This window comes from Strigops habroptila, chromosome 4 (assembly GCF_004027225.2).
Source record: "Strigops habroptila isolate Jane chromosome 4, bStrHab1.2.pri, whole genome shotgun sequence".
NCBI classification, from domain to species: Eukaryota; Metazoa; Chordata; class Aves; order Psittaciformes; family Psittacidae; genus Strigops; species Strigops habroptila.
In genome coordinates, this window is record NC_046358.1 from 1,409,526 (window position 1) to 1,429,105 (window position 19,580).

General features: G+C 62.5%; 3 protein-coding genes across 5 annotated transcripts in view; 1 reads left to right on the forward strand and 2 right to left on the reverse strand.

Annotated features, from left to right (window-relative positions):
- The window catches only part of SPTB (spectrin beta, erythrocytic), a 24,034-nt gene extending 12,761 nt beyond the window's left edge, over window positions 1-11,273 (reverse strand). Inside the window, exons 1-16 of one of the 3 annotated variants that reach the window (XM_030483564.1) lie at window positions 11,222-11,273; window positions 6,994-7,182; window positions 6,765-6,916; window positions 6,409-6,582; window positions 6,207-6,298; window positions 6,049-6,129; window positions 5,786-5,901; window positions 5,476-5,588; window positions 5,209-5,396; window positions 5,006-5,123; window positions 4,140-4,298; window positions 3,763-4,065; window positions 3,043-3,193; window positions 2,091-2,952; window positions 1,511-1,648; window positions 157-916 (exon numbers count right to left, since the gene is read on the reverse strand). In XM_030483564.1, the coding sequence (XP_030339424.1) occupies window positions 157-916; window positions 1,511-1,648; window positions 2,091-2,952; window positions 3,043-3,193; window positions 3,763-4,065; window positions 4,140-4,298; window positions 5,006-5,123; window positions 5,209-5,396; window positions 5,476-5,588; window positions 5,786-5,901; window positions 6,049-6,129; window positions 6,207-6,298; window positions 6,409-6,582; window positions 6,765-6,916; window positions 6,994-7,132 (3,546 nt within the window). In that variant the 5' untranslated portion in view covers window positions 7,133-7,182; window positions 11,222-11,273. Of the gene's footprint in view, window positions 1-156; window positions 917-1,510; window positions 1,649-2,090; window positions 2,953-3,042; window positions 3,194-3,762; window positions 4,066-4,139; window positions 4,299-5,005; window positions 5,124-5,208; window positions 5,397-5,475; window positions 5,589-5,785; window positions 5,902-6,048; window positions 6,130-6,206; window positions 6,299-6,408; window positions 6,583-6,764; window positions 6,917-6,993; window positions 7,757-11,221 lie in introns of those variants that run through there. The other 2 variants (XM_030483566.1, XM_030483565.2) reach the window with 2 other exon arrangements.
- A 1,996-nt stretch (window positions 11,274-13,269) lies between these two features.
- Window positions 13,270-16,571, forward strand: CHURC1 (churchill domain containing 1). Its single transcript, XM_030483733.1, has 5 exons — window positions 13,270-13,366; window positions 13,467-13,602; window positions 14,300-14,370; window positions 16,137-16,246; window positions 16,368-16,571. The coding sequence occupies exons 1-4, from the start codon at window positions 13,328-13,330 to the stop codon at window positions 16,227-16,229; spliced, it is 339 nt and encodes a 112-aa protein (XP_030339593.1). The 5' UTR covers window positions 13,270-13,327; the 3' UTR covers window positions 16,230-16,246; window positions 16,368-16,571.
- Window positions 16,572-17,448: 877 nt separating this feature from the next.
- On the reverse strand, window positions 17,449-18,285 carry GPX2 (glutathione peroxidase 2). Its single transcript, XM_030483714.1, has 2 exons — window positions 18,061-18,285; window positions 17,449-17,894 (listed from the first exon to the last, which is right to left on the reverse strand). The coding sequence occupies exons 1-2, from the start codon at window positions 18,283-18,285 to the stop codon at window positions 17,544-17,546; spliced, it is 576 nt and encodes a 191-aa protein (XP_030339574.1). The 3' UTR covers window positions 17,449-17,543.
- Window positions 18,286-19,580: the final 1,295 nt, after the last annotated feature.

A 19,580-nucleotide genomic window follows, 5' to 3' on the forward strand; every position in this document is an offset into this window, starting at 1 on the left:
CCTTGAACACTGCCAGGGATGGAGCATTCACAACCTCCCTGGGCAACCCATTCCAGTGCCTCACCACCCTCACTGTAAAGAACTTCTTCCTTGTATCTAATCTAAACTTCTCCTGTTTAAGTCTGAACCCCCGTAGGACCTTGCTTGGTCACCCACCTGGTTGGTGAGGAGGATCTCCGCCTGCTTGGCATCATGCAGGAACTCTTGGAAGCCGCAGCACTGGGTGAGGAAGCGCTGCCGAGCCTCTGCCATCCTGCCCAGGGCAGCCCACCCGTCCTCCACACCACGCAGGCGCTGCCGCAGCCCCTCGTACTGTGGGTCCGTCTGCTCCCCGACCACCCTCTGCCCAGCCTCCACCAGTGCACTGAAGGCGGGTGCATGCTCCTCCGCATCCCTCCTCGCCGCCTCGTGCTGCCGCAGCAGCTCCTCGGCCTCGGACAGCGATGCCGGTACCTCGTTGGTGGCTGCCACGGCTTTCTGAGCCCCGAACAGCCACGCTTGGAAGTCATCCAGGTCCTGCAGGAAGCGCCGGAGCTGCCCCGCTTCCCCCAGGGATGCTGCCTGCTCCCCAAGGGCTGCCTGAAGCTCATCCCAAGCGGCCACTGCTGCTTCCAGCCGCTCCGACACCTCCGTGGCCACCTTGGGCCGTTCCTGGGCTACTTGGTCAGCGTCGGAGCGCAGTGTGGCCAGGCGGCCCTCGGTGAGCGCCAGCTCCCGCTCGATGCCATAGAGCTTGCGTTGGGTGGCCAAGACGCCGGCCAAGTCCCGGCCCAGCTCGGCGGTGGCCTGCACGACCTGGGTCTTGCTCTGCAGCCATTGGCGGGTCTCCTCGCACTCCAGGCGGTAGTTGAGGAAGCGCAAGGCTGAGCCCACGGCCCGGCGGCGCTCCGATACCAGTGCCCAGAACCGGTCCCACCTGCGGGGAGATGGGGGGTGATGGAGGGGACCAGCTCGAGCATCCCGGTGTCATAGAGACATGGAATGGTTTGTGTTGGAAGGGAGCTTAAAGCTCCTCCAGTCCCAACCCCCTGCCACGGGCAGGGACACCTTTCACTAGAGCAGGTTGCTCCAAGCCCCTGTGTCCAACCTGGCCTTGAACACTGCCAGGGATGGGGCAGCCACAGCTTCTCTGGGCACCCTGTGCCAGTGCCTCAGCACCCTTACAGGGAAGAATTTCTGCCTTATATCCAACCTAAATCTCCCCTGTTTCAGTTTAAACCCATTCCCCCTTGTCCCGTCACTCCAATCCCTGATGAAGAGTCCCTCCCCAGCATCCCTGTAGCCCCTTTAGACACTGGGAGCTGCTCTAAAGTGTCCCCGGAGCCTTCTCTTCTCCAGGCTGATCAAGCTCAGCTCTCTCAGCCTGTCTCCATATGGGAGGTGCTCCAGCCCCTGACCATCCTCATGGCCTCCTCTGGACTTGCTCCAACATCTCCATGTCCTTACGCTGAGGACACCAGAACTGCACACAGTTGTCAGCCACTCATCCCAGTGTCACCCATCACCGTACCTCTCGTTGAGCTGCTCCTGGCACTGCCGGACCTGGGGGCTGCGCGGGTGACCACTTGCCAGCAGACCATCAGCTGCCTGGTTGACAGTAGTGATTTGGGAAGCCACGGTGGCCATCTCCTGCTCCAGCCCATCCAGCCTGCAGGGACACCATGGAATGGTTTGTGTTGGCAGGGAGCTTAAAGCTCCTCCAGTCCCAACCCCCTGCCACGGGCAGGGATACCTTCCACTAGAGCAGGTTGCTCCAAGCCCGTGTCCAACCTGGCCTTGAACACTGCCAGGGATGGGGCAGCCACAGCTTCTCTGGGCACCCTGTGCCAGTGCCTCAGCACCCTCACAGGGAAGAGCTTCTGCCTCAGAGCTCATCTCAATCTCCCCTCTGGCAGGTTAAAGCCATTCCCCTTGTCCTGTCCCTACAGGCCCTTGTCCAAAGCCCCTCTCCAGGTTTCCTGGAGCCCCTTTAGGCCCTGGAGCTGCTCTAAGGTCTCCCCTTCAGGAGCCTTCTCTTCTCCAGGCTGAACACTCCAGCTCCCCAGGCTGAGAATGGGCAGCAACTCAGGACACATCACGGGAACTCTTACCTGTGCTGCACCACATCCAGGTCCTCCAGGGCCTGGGGAACCTCCAGCTGCCTCAACCAGGTCTCCTTGGATTCCATACAGAGGTGACAAGCATCACTCTCCCCAAACACAATGTAGAGGTCGAGCGCATCCCGCAGCTGCCTGCCCCTGCGCTCGGCCAGCGCGGCCGCCTCTGCGTGCAGCTCCAGCAGGGCCAGGAGCCGGCTCTGCGCCTCGGGGCCGGCGCGCAGCTCCGCCGGGAACCCCTCCGCTTGTTGGGACAACTTCTCCAACCGCACCCGGGCTCCCTCCAGCTCCTCCAGCAGCTCCTGGTGCTGCCGCAGCAGGACGCGGGTGCGGGATTCATCCTGCCCCAGCTCCGTGGCGCCCGCTCTGCGCCGCGCATCCCGCAGCGCCTCCGCCAGCTCCTCTGCTTCCACCTGGAACTGGAAGAAACCCTCGGCCTGGCTCAAGCCGCGCCGCCGGAACGCCGCCAGCTCCTCCAGCTGCGCCCACAGCGCCCGCACCGCGGCGCTCCGCTCCCGCAGCCTCCCCGCCGCCGGCCCCGCCAGCCCCTCGCCGGCCGCCAGCGCCCGCTCCAGCCGCGCCCCGCGGCTCCGCAGCTCCGCCTCGAAGGTTTCGTGCCGGCGCCGCAGCAGCAGCACGCCCGGCAGGTCCTTCCCGAAGTCCAGCGAGGAGTAAAGCTGATCCTGCTCCTTGATCCAGCTTTCCGCCTCGTCCAGCTCCCACAGGCACATCCAGAGGGAGCGGGATTGCTCCAGTAAGGCTCTCCGACGGGCTGCCAGCGCCTGCAGCTCCCGGCGGCACATCTCCAAGTGGCTCACGCGGTCACGGATCACTTTGGGGTCGCAGGGGCGGTAGCCTGGAAGGGAATGAGGTGGGTGACCATCAGCAGGGCATATCCAACCCGGCTTTCCCATGCCGCGGTCCTGGAGCATCCCGGTTTTCCTACCCTCGGTGTCGGCGAAGCGGAGGGCGGCAGCGCTGATGGCCCGTGTCTTCTCTGCCTGCAGGGCCATGTCGGTCTCCAGCATCCGGTGGGTCTGCAGCAGCTCCTCAGCCTCCAGAAGGTGCTTCCCAGATTCCGGTGATGCCAGTTGCACCTACGGAAGAGCTCTCAATGCCAGCTCCAGCAGCAACACCCCAGCATCTCATTGGCATCACAAGGTGGGTCTCACAAACACTGTGACTGGTGGGACCAATGCACCCAGCCCATGGTGGCATCCAGCCCATGGCAGCACCCAACCCATGGTGGCATCCAGCCCATGGTGGAATCCAACCCACAGTGGGACCCTACCTGTGGGGGCACCCAGCCCATAGTGGCACCCATGGTGATACCCAACCCATGGTGGCACCCAGCCCATAGTGGCACCCATGGTGATACCCAACCCATGGTGATACCCAATCCATGGTGATACCCAATCCATGGTGGCACCCATGGTGATAGCCAACCCCCAGTGGCACCCACGGTGATACTCAACCCATGGTGATACCCAACCCATGGTGGCAACCAACCCGCAGTGGCACTCAACCCATAGTGGTACCCATGGTGACACCCAACCCATGGTAACACCCAACCCACGGTGACACCCAACCCATGGTGGCACCCATGGTGATACCCAGCCCCTGGTGGCACCGAACCCATGGTGGCTCCCAACCCATGGTGGCTCACCTTGACCTCATCCATCCAGTCAATGCAATGGAGCATCTCCTGGAAGAGGTGCTGCAGGGTGAGGTTCATCTCCAGGCGTTGCCGTCGGGCAGCCAGAAGCTCCTGGAGCTGCTCCCAGAGCCGCAGGATGTTGTCCTTGCGCTTGTTGATGCGCTGGATGTCGTGGTACCCCTCCACCTCCAGCTCCTTGGCCACCGCCTCGATGGCTTGTACTCTCTCCTTGTAGGCGGCTGTGTCCGTCTCAATGGCCTCGTGCTTCTTCTTGGCTGCCTCCACCGCGGGCAGGTCGTGACCGAAGTTGTCCTGCCCATCACAAAGCCCATGGTGAGGCTCCGGTTGGGTGTCCCGGTCCCCGCGGTGGCTGTCCCCAGCCTCACCTGTGCCACCAGGCACTGGTTCTCACTCAGCCAGGCCTCCCTCATGGCCGCTTTGCGGTCGAAGCGCCGAGCGAGCTGCTCCAGCTTCTCCTGCCGGATGAGCTCGTTGCGCAGCGCCAGCTCCCGCTCGTGTTCCGCCTTCTCCAGCTGCTCCCAGGCCTGTGGACAGGGATGGCACCAGTGTCCCCCCATGGACCAACGCCCGCCCATGTGGCTTGTTCTGCTGGGGAGCCCCAGTGTGGCACATGGGTGGTGAGACACAACCTGCCCTGGGATGGACCGGACTGCCCCAGGGTGGACTGAATGGGTCCTGGGATGGGCTTGAGGTGCTGTGGGATGGACCCAGCTTGACCCTGGAGATGGACCCAAACTGCCTTGGGGCCCATCCTAAGATGGACCTAAACTGCTCTGGGATGGACCTAGATTGGTCCAGGAGATGGACCCAACCTGCCCTCAGGAGATGGACCCAAGCTGCTTTGAGACCCATTCTAAGATGGACTTGAATTGCACTGGGATGGACCTGAACTGCTATAGGAACGACCCAGCTTGACCTAGGAGATGGACCCAACATGCCTTCGGACCCATCCTAGGATAGACATGAACTGCTCTGGAATGGATCCAACTTGCCCCAGGAGATGGACCCAAACTGCCTTGGAACCCATCCTAAAATGGACTTGAGTTGCTCTGGGATGGACCCAGCTTGACCCAAGAGATGGACCCAAACTGCCCCAGGAGATGGACCCAACCTGCCCCGGGACAGTCTGGTGAGCAAAGCCACCATGGATACCAGCAGAAGAGCAGTCCCCAAGTCACAGGGTGCCATGGGAGCAGCCACATGTCCCCACGGCAATGGGACGTCCCCATACCCGGTTGATGTCGGACACCAGGCGCCCTTCGTGCGGGGTGTAGACGCGCTGGTTGTTGGCTCTCATCCGCGACTGGATGGTGAAGAGCAGCACCTCCAGGTTCCCCTTCTCCTGAAACCTGCCCGGAGGAGAGAGCTGAGCCTGGGGCACCCATGGGTGCTCCACACCACCACATGGCCACAGTGGGGCTGGGGGACACTCACTTAGGGGGCTTCTCCACGGTGCGGTAGGTGCTGAAGGCCTGGAGCTGGTGCTGCACCCCAGCCAGTGAATTGGCAAAGCTGCGGCTGTTGAGGGAGGCGATGGTCTGCTCGATCCAGGTGAGAAGGTCCGAGGCCAGCCCCCCATAGCCCTCAATCATCCTCTCGGTTTCCTTGGCATGCTCAATGACCTGTGGTGGGGATGGTGGTGAGCGCGGTGGGGTACCGGCACCGCAGCAGAACCCATCCCACCTCATTGCCACCCCTTACCTTGCCCAGGCGCCTGCCCTCCACTTCCAGCACCTTCATCTTGGAGAAGTAGTGGTAGAAGGCCACCACGTAGGTGATGATGGACTTCTCATCGGGGTTCTCCGTGAATACATCTGCTCGGCACGAGCGAGAAGCATCAGTCCTGACCCAACATCAATGGCCCACCACAGCCTCATGAGGTCCCTCCTTGCTCCCACCCAGACCCTCCTTCCATGGGGTTGGAAACCTCTCTGTCCTTCCACATGGGCCTGGGCACGTCCCAGGGTGTGATGGGGGAGCTGAGGCAGGAGAGGTGGCAGCAGGAGCTCACCTTCAGGGTCGAGCAGTGGGGTGATGCCAAGGTGCCGCTCGGCCACACTGAACGCGTGTTCCAGGTTGTGCCGCGCGTTGGATTTGGTCAGGTTTTGGAAGTCAACCAGCTCAGGCCTGGGGACAAAGGGGTGGGACAGTGGCGAGACACCCATGGGACACCCCCTGGGTGCCACCACCCCCCTGGGACATCAAATCACAGAATGGTTTGGGTTGGAAAGGACCTTAAGATCATCCAGTTCCAACATCCCGGTGCCCACCTACCTGTGCCTGTGGATGAGGGCGTTGAAGGCCAGCCCGTCCTTCCAGCTCGAGGTGAAGTTGGTGACGTTCACATGGGGGTACCTGTGTTGGGGACAGGATGTCACCATCACCCTATGGTCACCGCAGGTCCCCAGCATGGTGTGTGTCCCACCACCTACCCTGCTGTCTTCATCTGGCACCAGAGCAGCAGCGCGTCCCGTGCAGAGCGCGTCTCCTGGCCCTCCTGCGTCTCCACAATGATGTCCTGGATCTGGGGGCAGAAGGACATCTCAGGGTTGGATAAGGACATCTATAGAGGAGGGATCCCACTTGGGAATGATCCATGGGGTGCTGAGCTGAGAGGTGCCCCCCCAGCATCACCTGGAAGCGCAGGATGATGGTCCAGATGAGGCCGAGGACCAGGCGGTGGTTGCCATCCACAATGTCGTGCGAGCCCATGTTCTCCAAGTGCACCCTCTGCTCCTTCAGGAACTGCAGCGCCTTGTCCACGTTCTCCAGGCAATGAATCCGCATCCGGCCTTTGGTGGGCTTGGGCTGGGACATAACAGAGCTCAGCAGCCTCCCCTCCATAATGGACACCTCATTCCCTACCCGGGGACACCCCTTTGCCCTGGTTGCCACCACAACCCTGATGGAACCTTGATCAACACCAAGGTCAACAGCCTTGGTAGGGCATGGGATGGGTCTTGTGGTCTCCATCTGGATAGAAGTCCTACCAGAAGCTCTCCAGACAGCACCTCCAGCAGCTTGATGAGCACTCGCCCATCCCGGAGGTCCATGTAGAGGTCCGAGATGCGACAGGTCACACGAGCCAAGTGCGAGTTCACCCACTTGGTGAAGGTTTTCTTCTGCACGGCCTCCCTTTCATCTGCAAGGAGAGCAGACTCAGTGGCACCAGCAGCGAGGACACTCCTTGGGAGCACCCAAAGAGGACCCATCACTGACCTGCCAGGGCTTTGATGCGGGAGCGCTCGAAGAGGCGCGCGGAGCTGTTGTCGTTGTCCAGCTCATCGTCGGAGGCGTCCCAGCGGACGTTGATGCGGCTGTACTGCTGCTGCAGCTCGTAGTCGCTCACCGAGGTCATGGTCCCACTGTCCCCCGGACGGGTGGCCGCTGGCTGCCGGCAAGAGGCCCCTGGCACAGAGCAGGAGTCGGGGGCATCACCATCGGCATCGCCGCGGTGGTGGCGGCTCACGGGGATTTGTGGCTTAGAAGCTGCTTAAGCTGCTCAAAGGGATTTAACCTCGTCCCCATAGAGGTGTTGGGGGCACCTGGGTGCTGCGTGCTTGGGGGACCCATCCTGCTGACATGGTTCTGCACATCACACTCAGTGCCGCCGCCAAGGTCCCCATGGGTGTCCCCTCACCCTTGGGTACCCACAGGGACATGGGTGCTGCTCACACCACAACACTGCACTGTGGAGGGGGGTTCACCAGCACTGGTGGCACAAAGGGGGTGACAATCACACCCAGTGCCCCAGCCTGGATCCCCATGGGTGTCCCATCACCCCTGGTACCCCCAATGACATGGGTCCTGATTGCATCCCAACACCAGCGCCATGGAAGAGGTTCACTGTCACCGATGGCACAAAGTGGGTGACAATCACACCCAGCACCCCAGCCTAGGTCCCCACTGGTGTCTCCTCACCTTTGGGTACCCCCAGGGACATGGATGCTGCTTTCACCCACCCCATCACCTGCACCATGGATGGGGTTCACCATCACTGGTGGCACGAAGCAGTGACAAGCACACCCAGAGCCCCAGCTCAGGTCCCCATTGGTGTCCCCTCACCCTTGGGTACCCCCATGGACACGGATGCTGTTGCACCCACTCCATCACTGCACCATGGAGGGGGTTCACCATCACCAGTGGCACAGAGCAGGTGACAATCATACCCAGTGCCATAGCCCAGGTCCCCATGGGTGTCCCCTCACCCTGGGTACCCCAAGGGATGCGGGTGCTGTTGCACCCACCCCATGACCACACCATGGACGGGTTTCACCATCACCGGTGGCACAGAGCGGGTGACAGCTGCCGGTGCCGGGGCCACCCGCCCCTGGGGACATTTGAGACACGGGATGGGACACGGTTGGTATCTATAAATGCCCCTGAGCAGCTGGTGGTGTCGGGGGGGGCCGCTGGGGCCCTGCAGGGGAGCAGGAGCCAGCAACGGGCCGGGAACCCCCCCCCCGGTACCGCGGGGAACCTCGGCCATGGGTGTCCCCGAACCCCTCGTGTCCCCCCGAGCCCGCGGCGCCCGGGACCCCCCGGGGCACCGGCAGGGAGCGTTATCGGGGCCGGCAGCGCTGGGCTGGGCCCGGCTCCGCTCCCTAATCGTGGCCATGCAGGCGGGGACTTGGCTCCGGGGCTGGCGGGGACATGGAGTGGGCAAGAGCTTGTATGGGAGAGGAGGGACGTGCAGGAGCGTGATAGAGCGTGTGCATGTGCTAGAGTGTGTAAGAGCATGCATGCGTGAGCAAGCATGTGCAGGAGCACGGCAGAGTGTGCGCGTGTGAGAAAGGACGTGTAGAAGCGTGATGGAGCGTGTAAGACCATGCACATGTGAGCAAGGGCATGCAGGAGTGTGACAGAGCGTGTACATGTGAGCAAGGACATGGAGAGGTGTGCCAGAGGGTGCACATGTGAGTAAGGACGTGAAGAAAGCATGTCAGAGTGTGTAAGAGCATGTATGTGTGAGCAAGGACATGCAAGAGCATGCCAGAGTGTGCACACACATGCAGAAGCATGCCAGAGTATGTACATGTAAACAAGCACACACAGGAGCATGCCAGAGAGTGCATGTGTGAGCAAGGACATGCAGGAGCGTGCCAGAGCATGTAAAAGCACACACATGTGAGCAAGGACGTGTAGGAGTATGCACATGCAAGCAAGGACGTGTAGAAGTGTGCCAGAACATGTAAGAGCACGCATGTGTGAGCAAGGACATGGAGAAGTGTGCCAGCATATGCATATATGAGCAAGGACATGCAGGAGTGTGCCAGAGCATGTAGGAGCACACACATGCAAGCAAGGACATGCAGGAGCGTGCACATGCAAGCAAGGACACGTGAGTGCACGCAAGGACATGCAATAAGGCACAGGAGAGTGCTCAAGGCCGTGCAAGTGCTCAGCTCCTGCAGCGGTCATCCCTGGGGAAGCCCAAATGTGGGAACACCCCCCCCCCCCAATCCCAACCCCACGGGAGATGCAGCCTTGGGATGCAATGGACCGGGTGTGATGAGTTGTGTTGGGTCTCTGCCATGCCGGTGGGAGCCCCCGGTCCTGGCTGGGCCTTTCCCACACCATCACCACCACAGCAGCACGGGCACGGCTGTGAGCATCCAAGGAGGAAGAGGAGGAGGAAGAGGAGGAGGAGATGGGACCCAAGGGAGCTGCCAGCGTGCATCTCGAGCGCGGGCGCTCGCACAGCCTTTAAATCTCCCTCTGCCGCCCCGGCGCCTTCCAAACAGCCTCGTTGGCAAAGCCACCACCACCACGGCCATCCGGGGACAGCCATCCCACCCGCTCGGCTGGGGAGACACCGGGAATACCGGGATGCCATCCCCGGCACGAGCATCCTGCGGCCAGAGCCAGGGCAGCGCCGTGAATCAGCACTTCCCGGCAAGGGGCTGGCACCGTGCCACTGCCAGTGTCCCCCCATCGGGCCTGGGTGACAGGGTGACACCCCCCCTGTACCCCAGTGGTGGCCGGGGCACCCCCGGCTCAGCCCTCACCGTCATAATGTGCTGCCAAAACACAGGCTGCTGCTGCATGAGCGCTCATGGGGACCCCAAAACACCCCAAATCACCCCAAAATTGCTGCTCCATCACCTCCACCTGCAGCCTGCTGAGTCCTGGTGTCACCCAGTGTCACCCCAGCTGCTTCACTTCACCATTAACACTTCGAGCTTCACCTCCATCAACCTCCACCTCCAGCCCCGTTGGGAAGAGGCAGGAACAGAGGGATATTCCCACATCCCCCCCCCAATCCTCCTGCATCCCAAGCGCATGGGAAGGGCCTGGAGCAGATGGTCCCGCTCAGCACGGCTGCTCGGCACAGCATGGGGTCCTTTGGCATGGCACGGCACAGCATGGCATGGCACAGCTCCTCCAGGCGGGGACAGGCCACGCTCTCCCACCCATGGGTGAGGATTTGGGTTTCCCTAAGGCTGGAATGGGCGCGGATGCCGGCCGTGCCAGGACTGTCCCATGTCACCTAACCCGGGAGCGGTGACACGCACACGTGCTGACGCTCCACAGACATTTCTGGCTATAAATAGGCCTTCCCTTGCTCCCTTCTTAGGAGCTGCCCCCCTGCACCTCCTCACCCACCCCAAATTCACTAGATGGGACCCTAAAAACACCCCATAGGTTCAAAACACACCTCGGGGGGGGGCCCATGCCAGCACCCACCGGGGTTGTGGGGGTCTCCTTTCCTTGTATCCCCCACAAACGCTGCTCCACTGGGATAAACCAACAGGGAAAAGGATCCACAATTCCCTGACTCCAGGAGCTGGAGATTTACAAAGGCAAAAGCTGCCCTGAAACGGGAATCTGGCTGATTGCGGGGGTCCCCCCATCCCAACACGCATCCCTGAGCATCCTCCTGCCGCCGGGACAAGGGGGGACAAGGGCACAGGAGCTGGAAAACTCCTCCCAGTAACTCCAGTTTCCCCCAGTTGCTATAAACAGGCTGGGGGATGTGTCCCCGTGTGTCACCACCGGACCCCGCTGTCCCACCGTGTCCCACCGCCACGCACCCGGCGGTACCGGCACCCCCAGAACCCCGCTTGTTGTTGTTGTTGTGCCCCCCCTAAACGGAAAGCGTCCCCAGGGTGTCCCCAGAAAGTCACCGCCGCTCGCCCGCCCCGTCCTTCCCGTCACCGCGTGTCCCCGCCGGGCTGAGCAGCCCCGGGGTCCCCCGGGGCCACCGGCGCCCCTTCAACAAGGGGGATAACGGGGTGCGCTGAGCCCCCGCTAAACTTTACCCGGTACCCGCAGCCCCCCCAGCGCTGCACCCGCTGTCCCCGGGGCGGGCAGCGCGTCCCGGTGCCCCCCCCACCCCCCCGGCTTCGCTCCGGTTCTTCCCGCTTATCCCTCCCTCTCCATCACCACCATCACCAGCACCACCGGAGGCGGCGCATCCCGGCGCCGGGGCGGCCGCGGCTCTCACTTGCGCGGGGCGGCGGGCAAACGAGCGGCGGCGGCGGCGGCGGGCCCGGGGCCGGAGCCGGGACCGGAGCGGGGCGGGGGGAGCGGAGCCGCCCTGTGCCGCGATATAAATAACATTATCTGTGCGCGCAGGGACATTCCTGCCCGGGGCCAGCGGCGCTGCCCGGCCCCGATAGCCCCGCTCCCCCCCGGGAGGGCCGGGCGGAGGCGGGCGGGGACGAGCCGCCCGCCCCGCAATGCAGCACAGCGGCCCCCCCCGGCCGCCGCCGCCGCCGCCACCGGTTCCTACCGGGCACGGAGCGGCGCAGCGCCCCGCTGAACCCACCCCCGGTAACTCGGGAACCCCCGCCCCGGGCGGGCTCCGGCCGGACCCCGCTGTCTGGGGGTCCCCCGTTAGCTCGGGTGGCCACCAGCTCGACCCGAGTAGCCCTGGGTGGCCCCAGGCACTGGTGGATAGCCATGGGGGGCACTCGGGTAGTCCCAGGCACCCCCTAAGCTAGACGTGGGTGTCCCCCAACTAGCCCTGGGTCTCCCAGCAAGCCCCAGGCACTTCTGGCTAGCTCTGGGGGTCTCTCAGCCAGTCCCAGGCACCCCCCACTGGCCTTGGGTGTCCCCTACTAGGTTCTGGGTGTTCCTCAGCTAGTCCCAGGCACACCCCAACTAGCACTGGGGGTCCCCTAGCTAGTCCCAGCACTTCCTCAGCTACCCCGAGGGGTCCCCCACTAGCCCTAGGGGTCCCCCAGCAAGCCCCACGCACTCCTGGCTAGCCATGGGGGCCACTCAGTCCCAGTCCCAGACACTCCTCAGCTAGTCCTGAGGATCCCCCAGCTAGTTCCAGGCACACCCCCCGCTAGCCCTGGGGAGCCCCCATTATCCCTAGTTGTCCCTCAGCTAGTCCCAAGTATGCTCCATCTAGCCCTAGGGGTCCCCCAGCAAGCCCCAGGCACTCCTGGCTAGCCCTGGGGGGCTCTCAGCTAGCGCCAGCACTCCCCTAGCTAGCCCTGGGGGCCCCTCAACTAGTCCTGAGTGTCCCCCATTAGCTCGGGTGGTCCCCAGCTTGACCCGAGTAGCCCTGGCTGGCCCTCAGGCACTGCTGGCTAGCCATGGGGGGGACCCGGGTAGTCTCAGGCACCCCTCCTCACTAGCTCTGGGTGTCCCTCGACTAGTTCCAAGCACCCCTCAGCTAGCCCTGGGGGTCTCCCAGCTAGACTCAGTCACCCCCCAGACAGACCTGGGTGTCCTCCACTAGCCCCAGGTCTCCCTCAGCTAGTCCCAGGCACCCCCCACTACCCCTGGTGTCTCCCACCAGCCCTGGGGCTCCCTCAGCTGGTCCCTTACTAGCCCTAGGTGTCGCTCAGCTAGCCCTGGGGCCCCCTAGTTAGTCCCAAGCACCCCCCAGCTAGCCCTGGGTGTTCTCCACTAGTCTTGGGGGTACCCTGGCTAGTCCCTGGCAACCCCCAGCCAGTCCTTGATGTCCCCCACTAGCCCTGGGGCTCCCTCAGCTAGCCCCAGGCACTCCATAGGTACTGCCAAGTGCTCCCCACCAGCTCAGGTATCCCCCAGCCAGCCCTGGATGCCCCCAGCTAGCCCTGTCCCCCCCATAACTAGCCCAGCTTGCCCCCAGCCAGCCCCACATCACCCTTGGGTAACCCAGGACCCCCCAGCCCAGCGCTGTCTGCCCGAGCACCGGAGCGGGGGGGAGCTGCACCCGCTGGTGGGTTCCAGGGGTGCCGGTCCTGCCCCACGGCCACGCTGCCGGGGCGGGGGGCTACCGCTTAGCCACGCCTCCATTCACAAACCACACCCCATTCACAAACCACGCCTCCATTCACAAGTCGCGCCCCCATTCACAACCCACTCCCATCCAGCAGCAAGCCACGCCCATTCATCCATAAGCCACGCCCATTCATCCATAAGGCGCGCCCATTCATCCGTAAGCCACGCCCGTCCACTCACAAACCACGCCCCCACACTCTCGAGCCACGCCTATATATAGACAAGCTACACTCTTAACCCCGCCTTGTGGGCGGGGCTAAAATCACAGGCCACGCCCCCCTTGAGCGGAGCCCCGCCCCGGTGGCGGCAGTCTCGCGAGAGCTGCGGCGGGATGTGCGGCGGGTGTGTGGGCACCGAGTACCCGGAGCGGGTAGGCCGGGGCCGGCGGGGCCGGGCGGGGTGGCCCCGGGGCTGGTGGCGGTGCCGGTGCCGGTGCCGGTGCCGGTACCGACCGTGTGCTGCCGCCGCAGGGCACCACCTGCCTGGAGGGCGGCTCCTTCCTCCTCAACTTCGTGGGGTGCGCGCAGTGCGGCCGCCGGGACTTCGTGCTGCTGAGCAACCGCGCGGCCGGGCTGCACGGCGGGGACGAGATCGTCACCTACGACCGTGCGCGGGGACGGGGCACGCTGGGGGGGGCACTGTGGGGCTTGGGGGGTCCTTTGGGGCCTGGGACTGGGGGGGGCCTTTGGGGCTGGGGGGACCTTTGGGACTTGGGGGGGCCTTCGGGGTTGTGGGGGACCTTTGGGGCTGGGGAGAACCTTTAGGGAATAGGGGGGACCTTTGGGGTGCGGGGCTTGGGGGGGCCTTTGGGGTCTGGGGTTGTGAGGAGGGAACGTTTGGGGCTTGGGAATGGGGGGGACCTTTGAGGTGTGGGGCTTGGGGGGGCCTTTGGGGCTGGGGGGTGTCCTTTGGGGTCTGAGGTTGGGGGGCACCTTTGGGGTTTGGGGCTGGGGGGGGGCTTGAGGCCTGTGGGGCTGAGGGAGGGTTCATTCGGGGCCCGATGCTGGGGGGGGACCATTGGGGTGGGGGTGAGTGATGCTTTTTGGGGTGTCAGGCTCTGGGGATGTGATGCCTGGTGGGGGGGATCTCAAGGTTTGGGGTTGGGGGGAATATTGGGGAGCTGATGGCTGGGAAGGGGTTTAGGTGCTGGGGGGGGGATTTGGGGGTGTTGATGCTCCTGGGGACTGGGGGGGGTCAGTGCTGCAGGGGATATGGGGAGCACAGAGGTGGGGGGCTGGGGTGGGAATACCCAGGGTCGGGAGCAGCCGTGTCCCTTTATCCCATTGTCCTCTCCCCTCCGCAGACCTGTGCAAGAACTGCCACCACCTCATTGCGCGCCATGAGTACACCTTCAGCGTGGTGGACGACTACCAGGTACCCCAGGAACCCCACCTCGTCCCCCCACAGCTCTGGGGACACCCCACTGCGAGCCCCAGGCTGTTCCTGTGGTGTTCCAGGCTCTCCCTGTGCTGCAGCCACGGGATGCTTCCAAAAGCCATCCCTGTGCTTGGGGCTACCTGGAGCCGCTGGTGCTAATCCCTTATCCCAGCTCACCTCGTGCTTCCCGTGCAGCCCGGTGGGAATGTCGGTGCAGCAAAACATGGCTCTTCCCACCTCCTCCCTGGCACATTTCCTATGCAGCAGCTAAATGCTGGAAAATGGGCTGGGGGGGAGCTGGAAACAAGATCCTGCCGGATCTGATTGCGATCGAGGATCGGGTGATGGCGCCGGGTTGGGTTTCCCTGCAGGAGAGCAGCAGAGCTGCTGTGCTCATCCCTCTGTATCCCACCAGGAATACACCATCCTGTGCTCTCACTCCTCTGTATCCCACCAGGAATACACCATCCTGTGCTCATCCCTCTGTATCCCACCAGGAATACACCATCCTGTGCTCTCACTCCTCTGTATCCCACCAGGAATACACCATCCTGTGCTCATCCCTCTGTATCCCACCAGGAATACACCATCCTGTGCTCTCACTCCTCTGTATCCCACCAGGAATACACCATCCTGTGCTCATCCCCCTGTATCCCACCAGGAATACACCATCCTGTGCTCATCCCCCTCTATATCCCACCAGGAATACACCATGCTGTGCTCATCCCCCTCTATATCCCACCAGGAATACACCATGCTGTGCTCATCCCTCTGTATCCCACCAGGAATACACCATCCTGTGCTCATCCCCCTGTATCCCACCAGGAATACACCATCCTGTGCTCATCCCCCTCTATATCCCACCAGGAATACACCATGCTGTGCTCATCCCCCTCTATATCCCACCAGGAATACACCATGCTGTGCTCATCCCTCTGTATCCCACCAGGAATACACCATCCTGTGCTCATCCCTCTGTATCCCACCAGGAATACACCATCCTGTGCTCATCCCCTCTGTATCCCACCAGGAATACACCATGCTGTGCTCATCCCTCTGTATCCCACCAGGAATACACCATCCTGTGCTCTCACTCCTCTGTATCCCACCAGGAATACACCATCCTGTGCTCATCCCTCTGTATCCCACCAGGAATACACCATCCTGTGCTCTCACTCCTCTGTATCCCACCAGGAATACACCATCCTGTGCTCATCCCCCTGTATCCCACCAGGAATACACCATCCTGTGCTCATCCCCCTCTATATCCCACCAGGAATACACCATCCTGTGCTCATCCCCCTCTATATCCCACCAGGAATACACCATGCTGTGCTCATCCCTCTGTATCCCACCAGGAATACACCATCCTGTGCTCATCCCTCTGTATCCCACCAGGAATACACCATCCTGTGCTCATCCCCTCTGTATCCCACCAGGAATACACCATGCTGTGCTCATCCCTCTGTATCCCACCAGGAATACACCATGCTGTGCTCATCCCTCTGTATCCCACCAGGAATACACCATCCTGTGCTCTCACTCCTCTGTATCCCACCAGGAATACACCATCCTGTGCTCATCCCTCTGTATCCCACCAGGAATACACCATGCTGTGCTCATCCCTCTGTATCCCACCAGGAATACACCATCCTGTGCTCATCCCCCTCTGTATCCCACCAGGAATACACCATCCTGTGCTCATCCCTCTGTATCCCACCAGGAATACACCATCCTGTGCTCATCCCTCTGTATCCCACCAGGAATACACCATGCTGTGCCTGCTCTGTGGCCGGGCTGAGGACTCCATCAGCATCCTCCCTGATGACCCCCGGCAGATGACTCCCCTCTTCTGAAGCCAGTTTGGATCCCAGTAGGAATCCCTGCGTGTCCCAGCATCTCCTTCCCATTCCCCATCAGCACTGGGAGATCCCAGCACAGGGATCCCTGTGGATAACATGGTCCTTTACCCGATTCTCTCCTCCACCCCCCAGGCTGGATGTGAACACCCGATGCTGGATGCTCCCAAGCCCACATCCCGGCTCCAGGAACAGCAGGAGCACCACAACCAGAGCTCCCCATGTGCTGAAGACATGAAGGGGGCCTCAATGTGTTGTCACCCCAAAAAGGGGTCCCAAAGGATGCTCACCCCCCCTCAGGGACCCACATGAGTGGGGCAATAAATGTGACATGTTATAGCTCAGTGGTGACAGCTTTGGGGTGGGCTTCACCCCCCATGTGCTCCCCATAGCTGGGGGGGAGCAAGGAGGGGATTGGGGAGGCTTTTCCTTCCTGTGAGATTATGGAATTCCTTCCCTTTGGGTGGATCCAGCCCTTCCCAGCGCCCATCCTGCTCTCCCAAACCCTGACTTGGAATCCTTCTGCTCCTTTGGGATCACTGCACCTCCCAGGACCTGTTTTCCTGCGCTGTGTCACCCAACACCACCCCAAAATCACTCCCTGGGGTATGATGCTGCTCTTGGCACCTAATGACACCCCAAAATCACTCCCTGGGGTGTGATGCTGCTCTTGGCACCTAATGACACCCCAAAATCACTCCCTGGGGTGCGATTGCTGCTCTTGGCACCTAATGACACCCAAAATCACTCCCTGGGGTGCAATGCTGCTCTTGGCACCCAACAACACCCCAAAATCACTCCCTGGGGTGCGATGCTGCTCTTGCCACCCAACAACACCCCAGAATCACTCCCTGGGGTGCGATGCTGCTCTTGGCACCCAATGACACCCAAAATCACTCCCTGGGGTATGATGCTGCTCTTGGCACCTAATGACACCCCAAAATCACTGCCTGAAGTGCAATGCTGCTCTTGGCACCCAGTGACACCCCGAAATCACTCCTTGGGGTGCGATGCTGCTCTTGGCACCCAACAGCACCCACAGGGAGCCTGGCACCGCTCCATCCAGCACCCCATCCTGTATCCAGCACCCCGGGGGCTTTTCCTCCTCCTCCTCCTCCCAGCAGCCCCCCACAAACCACACGCACTTTGGGGTACGCTCCCTCCTCCTTTATTGCCAGCAGCCCGCAGCGCCCCGGCGGCTCCAGCTCTCTGCCCCCATCCAGCCCCCTCCCTGCGGTGGTTTCGGAGGGGACCATCACCCGGCGGAGAGCTGGGAGCATCCCGAGGGAAGCGGGCTGTGGGATGCGGGCTCTATTTGGCCAGCTTGAGGAGCCGTTGGATGTCAGGCTCCAGCTGAGCAGTGGCCATACGGGGGCTGTAGCGCCGGAACGGTTCCCCCTCCGGCCCCACCAGGAACTTCTCGAAGTTCCAGGAGATGTCGGAGCGCCGGACGGGGCTCCAGGACAGGAACCGCGGCTCCGACATGAGGGTCGATGCCTCGTCGGCTGGAGTAGGGAGATGGAGCTTCAGGTAGGCAAAGACAGGGTGAGTGTCCGTCCCGTTCACCTGGCACTTCTGGAACAGCGTGAAGTTGGGCTCGAAGCCGCCCCCCGGCCGCACGTGCTTCAGGATGCTGAGGATCTCCTCGTTGGTGCCGTTCTCCTGGAAGCAGGAATTCCATGAGCCCATGGAATAGGCTTTGCGATGGAGGTGGTGAGATACCAGCACAGGGATGTGTCGGATAGGGCTTGTGGAGGGTGTCCCTGCCCGTGGAACCGGCTGAGCTTTAAGCTCCTTTCCAACCCATCCCATGGTTGCTGGCACCTACCTGGAAGCCGAACTGGTTGCAGGGGAAGCCCAGCACCACCAGCCGCCGCGGGTAGCGGGCCTGGAGCTGGTTGAGCTGGGTGTAATCCCGCACCGTGGTGCCTCAGAGCGACGCCACGTTCTCGATGAGGACCACGCGGCCCCGGAACACGTTGAAATCCACCTTCTCCCCCTGCAAGGAGGTGGCGCTCAGGTCGTAGAAGGACTTGGCGATGGGGACGCTCATGGCTGCGGGTGCTGCTGCCTTCCCCTCCCCTGCGGCCGCAGGGTGCCTTAAGGGCTTCCCGGTGGCCACGTGATGGGCTGGATCCGAAGCTCTCCCGGTGGAAACCGGAGCCATCCACCCTGGCTCAGGGAGGGAGCGGGTGGCGCGGGGCCAGGGCGATGGATGCTCCAACCCGCCTCAATAATTCATGGCGCGGATGCTGTTCCCCGTGCCCGCAGGCTGTGTGGTGCTGCGGGGCTGGGAACAGGCGGGGGAGATGGGATATAACGGGATTCCGGGAGGTGGGAATGGTGGGGTGGAGAAGGGGTGACTCAGCCCCACATGGGGAGGGGGGAATGGGTGTTGCAGTGTGGTTCCCACTCCAGGGCTGCCTTGGCACTGCCTGTGTTTGCTGCCCTGGTGCCCGCTGCCTGCCCACCGGTGCTGGTGCCACTGGTCCCAGTGCCAGTGTCCGCTGTGGCATCCATCGCCTTTGGGCCCACCATTATCCTGGTGCCCATCGCTATCCCATTATCCACCTATCCCAGTGCCCACCCATCCCAGTGCCCCTCACCATCCTAGTGCCCACCGCGATCCCTGTGCCCATCACCATCCTGGTGCCCATCATCATCCCGGTGCCCATCATCATCCTGGTGTCCATCGGGATCCCTGTGCCCATCATCATGTTGGTACCCATCACCATCCTGGTGCCCATCACCACCCCGGTGCCCACTCATCCCGGTTCCTGCCACCATCCCTGTGCCCTCCACTGAGCTGTTTGACCACAACGGTCCTGTCCATGCTGGGATGGGCCAGATCCTGCAACCCTGTGGGAATGCTCCCACAGCCGGAACTGAGCCATCAGCAGTGATGGACACAGCACCCCGCAGGCACGGCACCCCACGGATACAGCACCCCATGGACACGGCATCCCATGGACACAGCACCCTATAGACACTGCACCCCACAGACATGGCACCCCACAAGCATAGCACCCCATGGACACGGCATCCCATGGACATGGCACCCTACAGACACGGTGCCATATGGACATGGCACCCCACAGACACAGCACCCCAAAGACACAGACCCCACATATATGGCACCCCACAGGCATGGCACCCCATGGACACGGCACCCCATGGACACAGCACCCCATGGACCCAGCACCCCACGGACCCAGCACCCCATGGACACAGCACCCCATGGACACAGCATCCTATGGACACAGCACCCACAGACCCAGCGCCCCATGTCCCCCATGGCCTCGTCCCCTGCCCTGGAAAGGGGACACCGTGCTGGCAGCCCTGGCACAG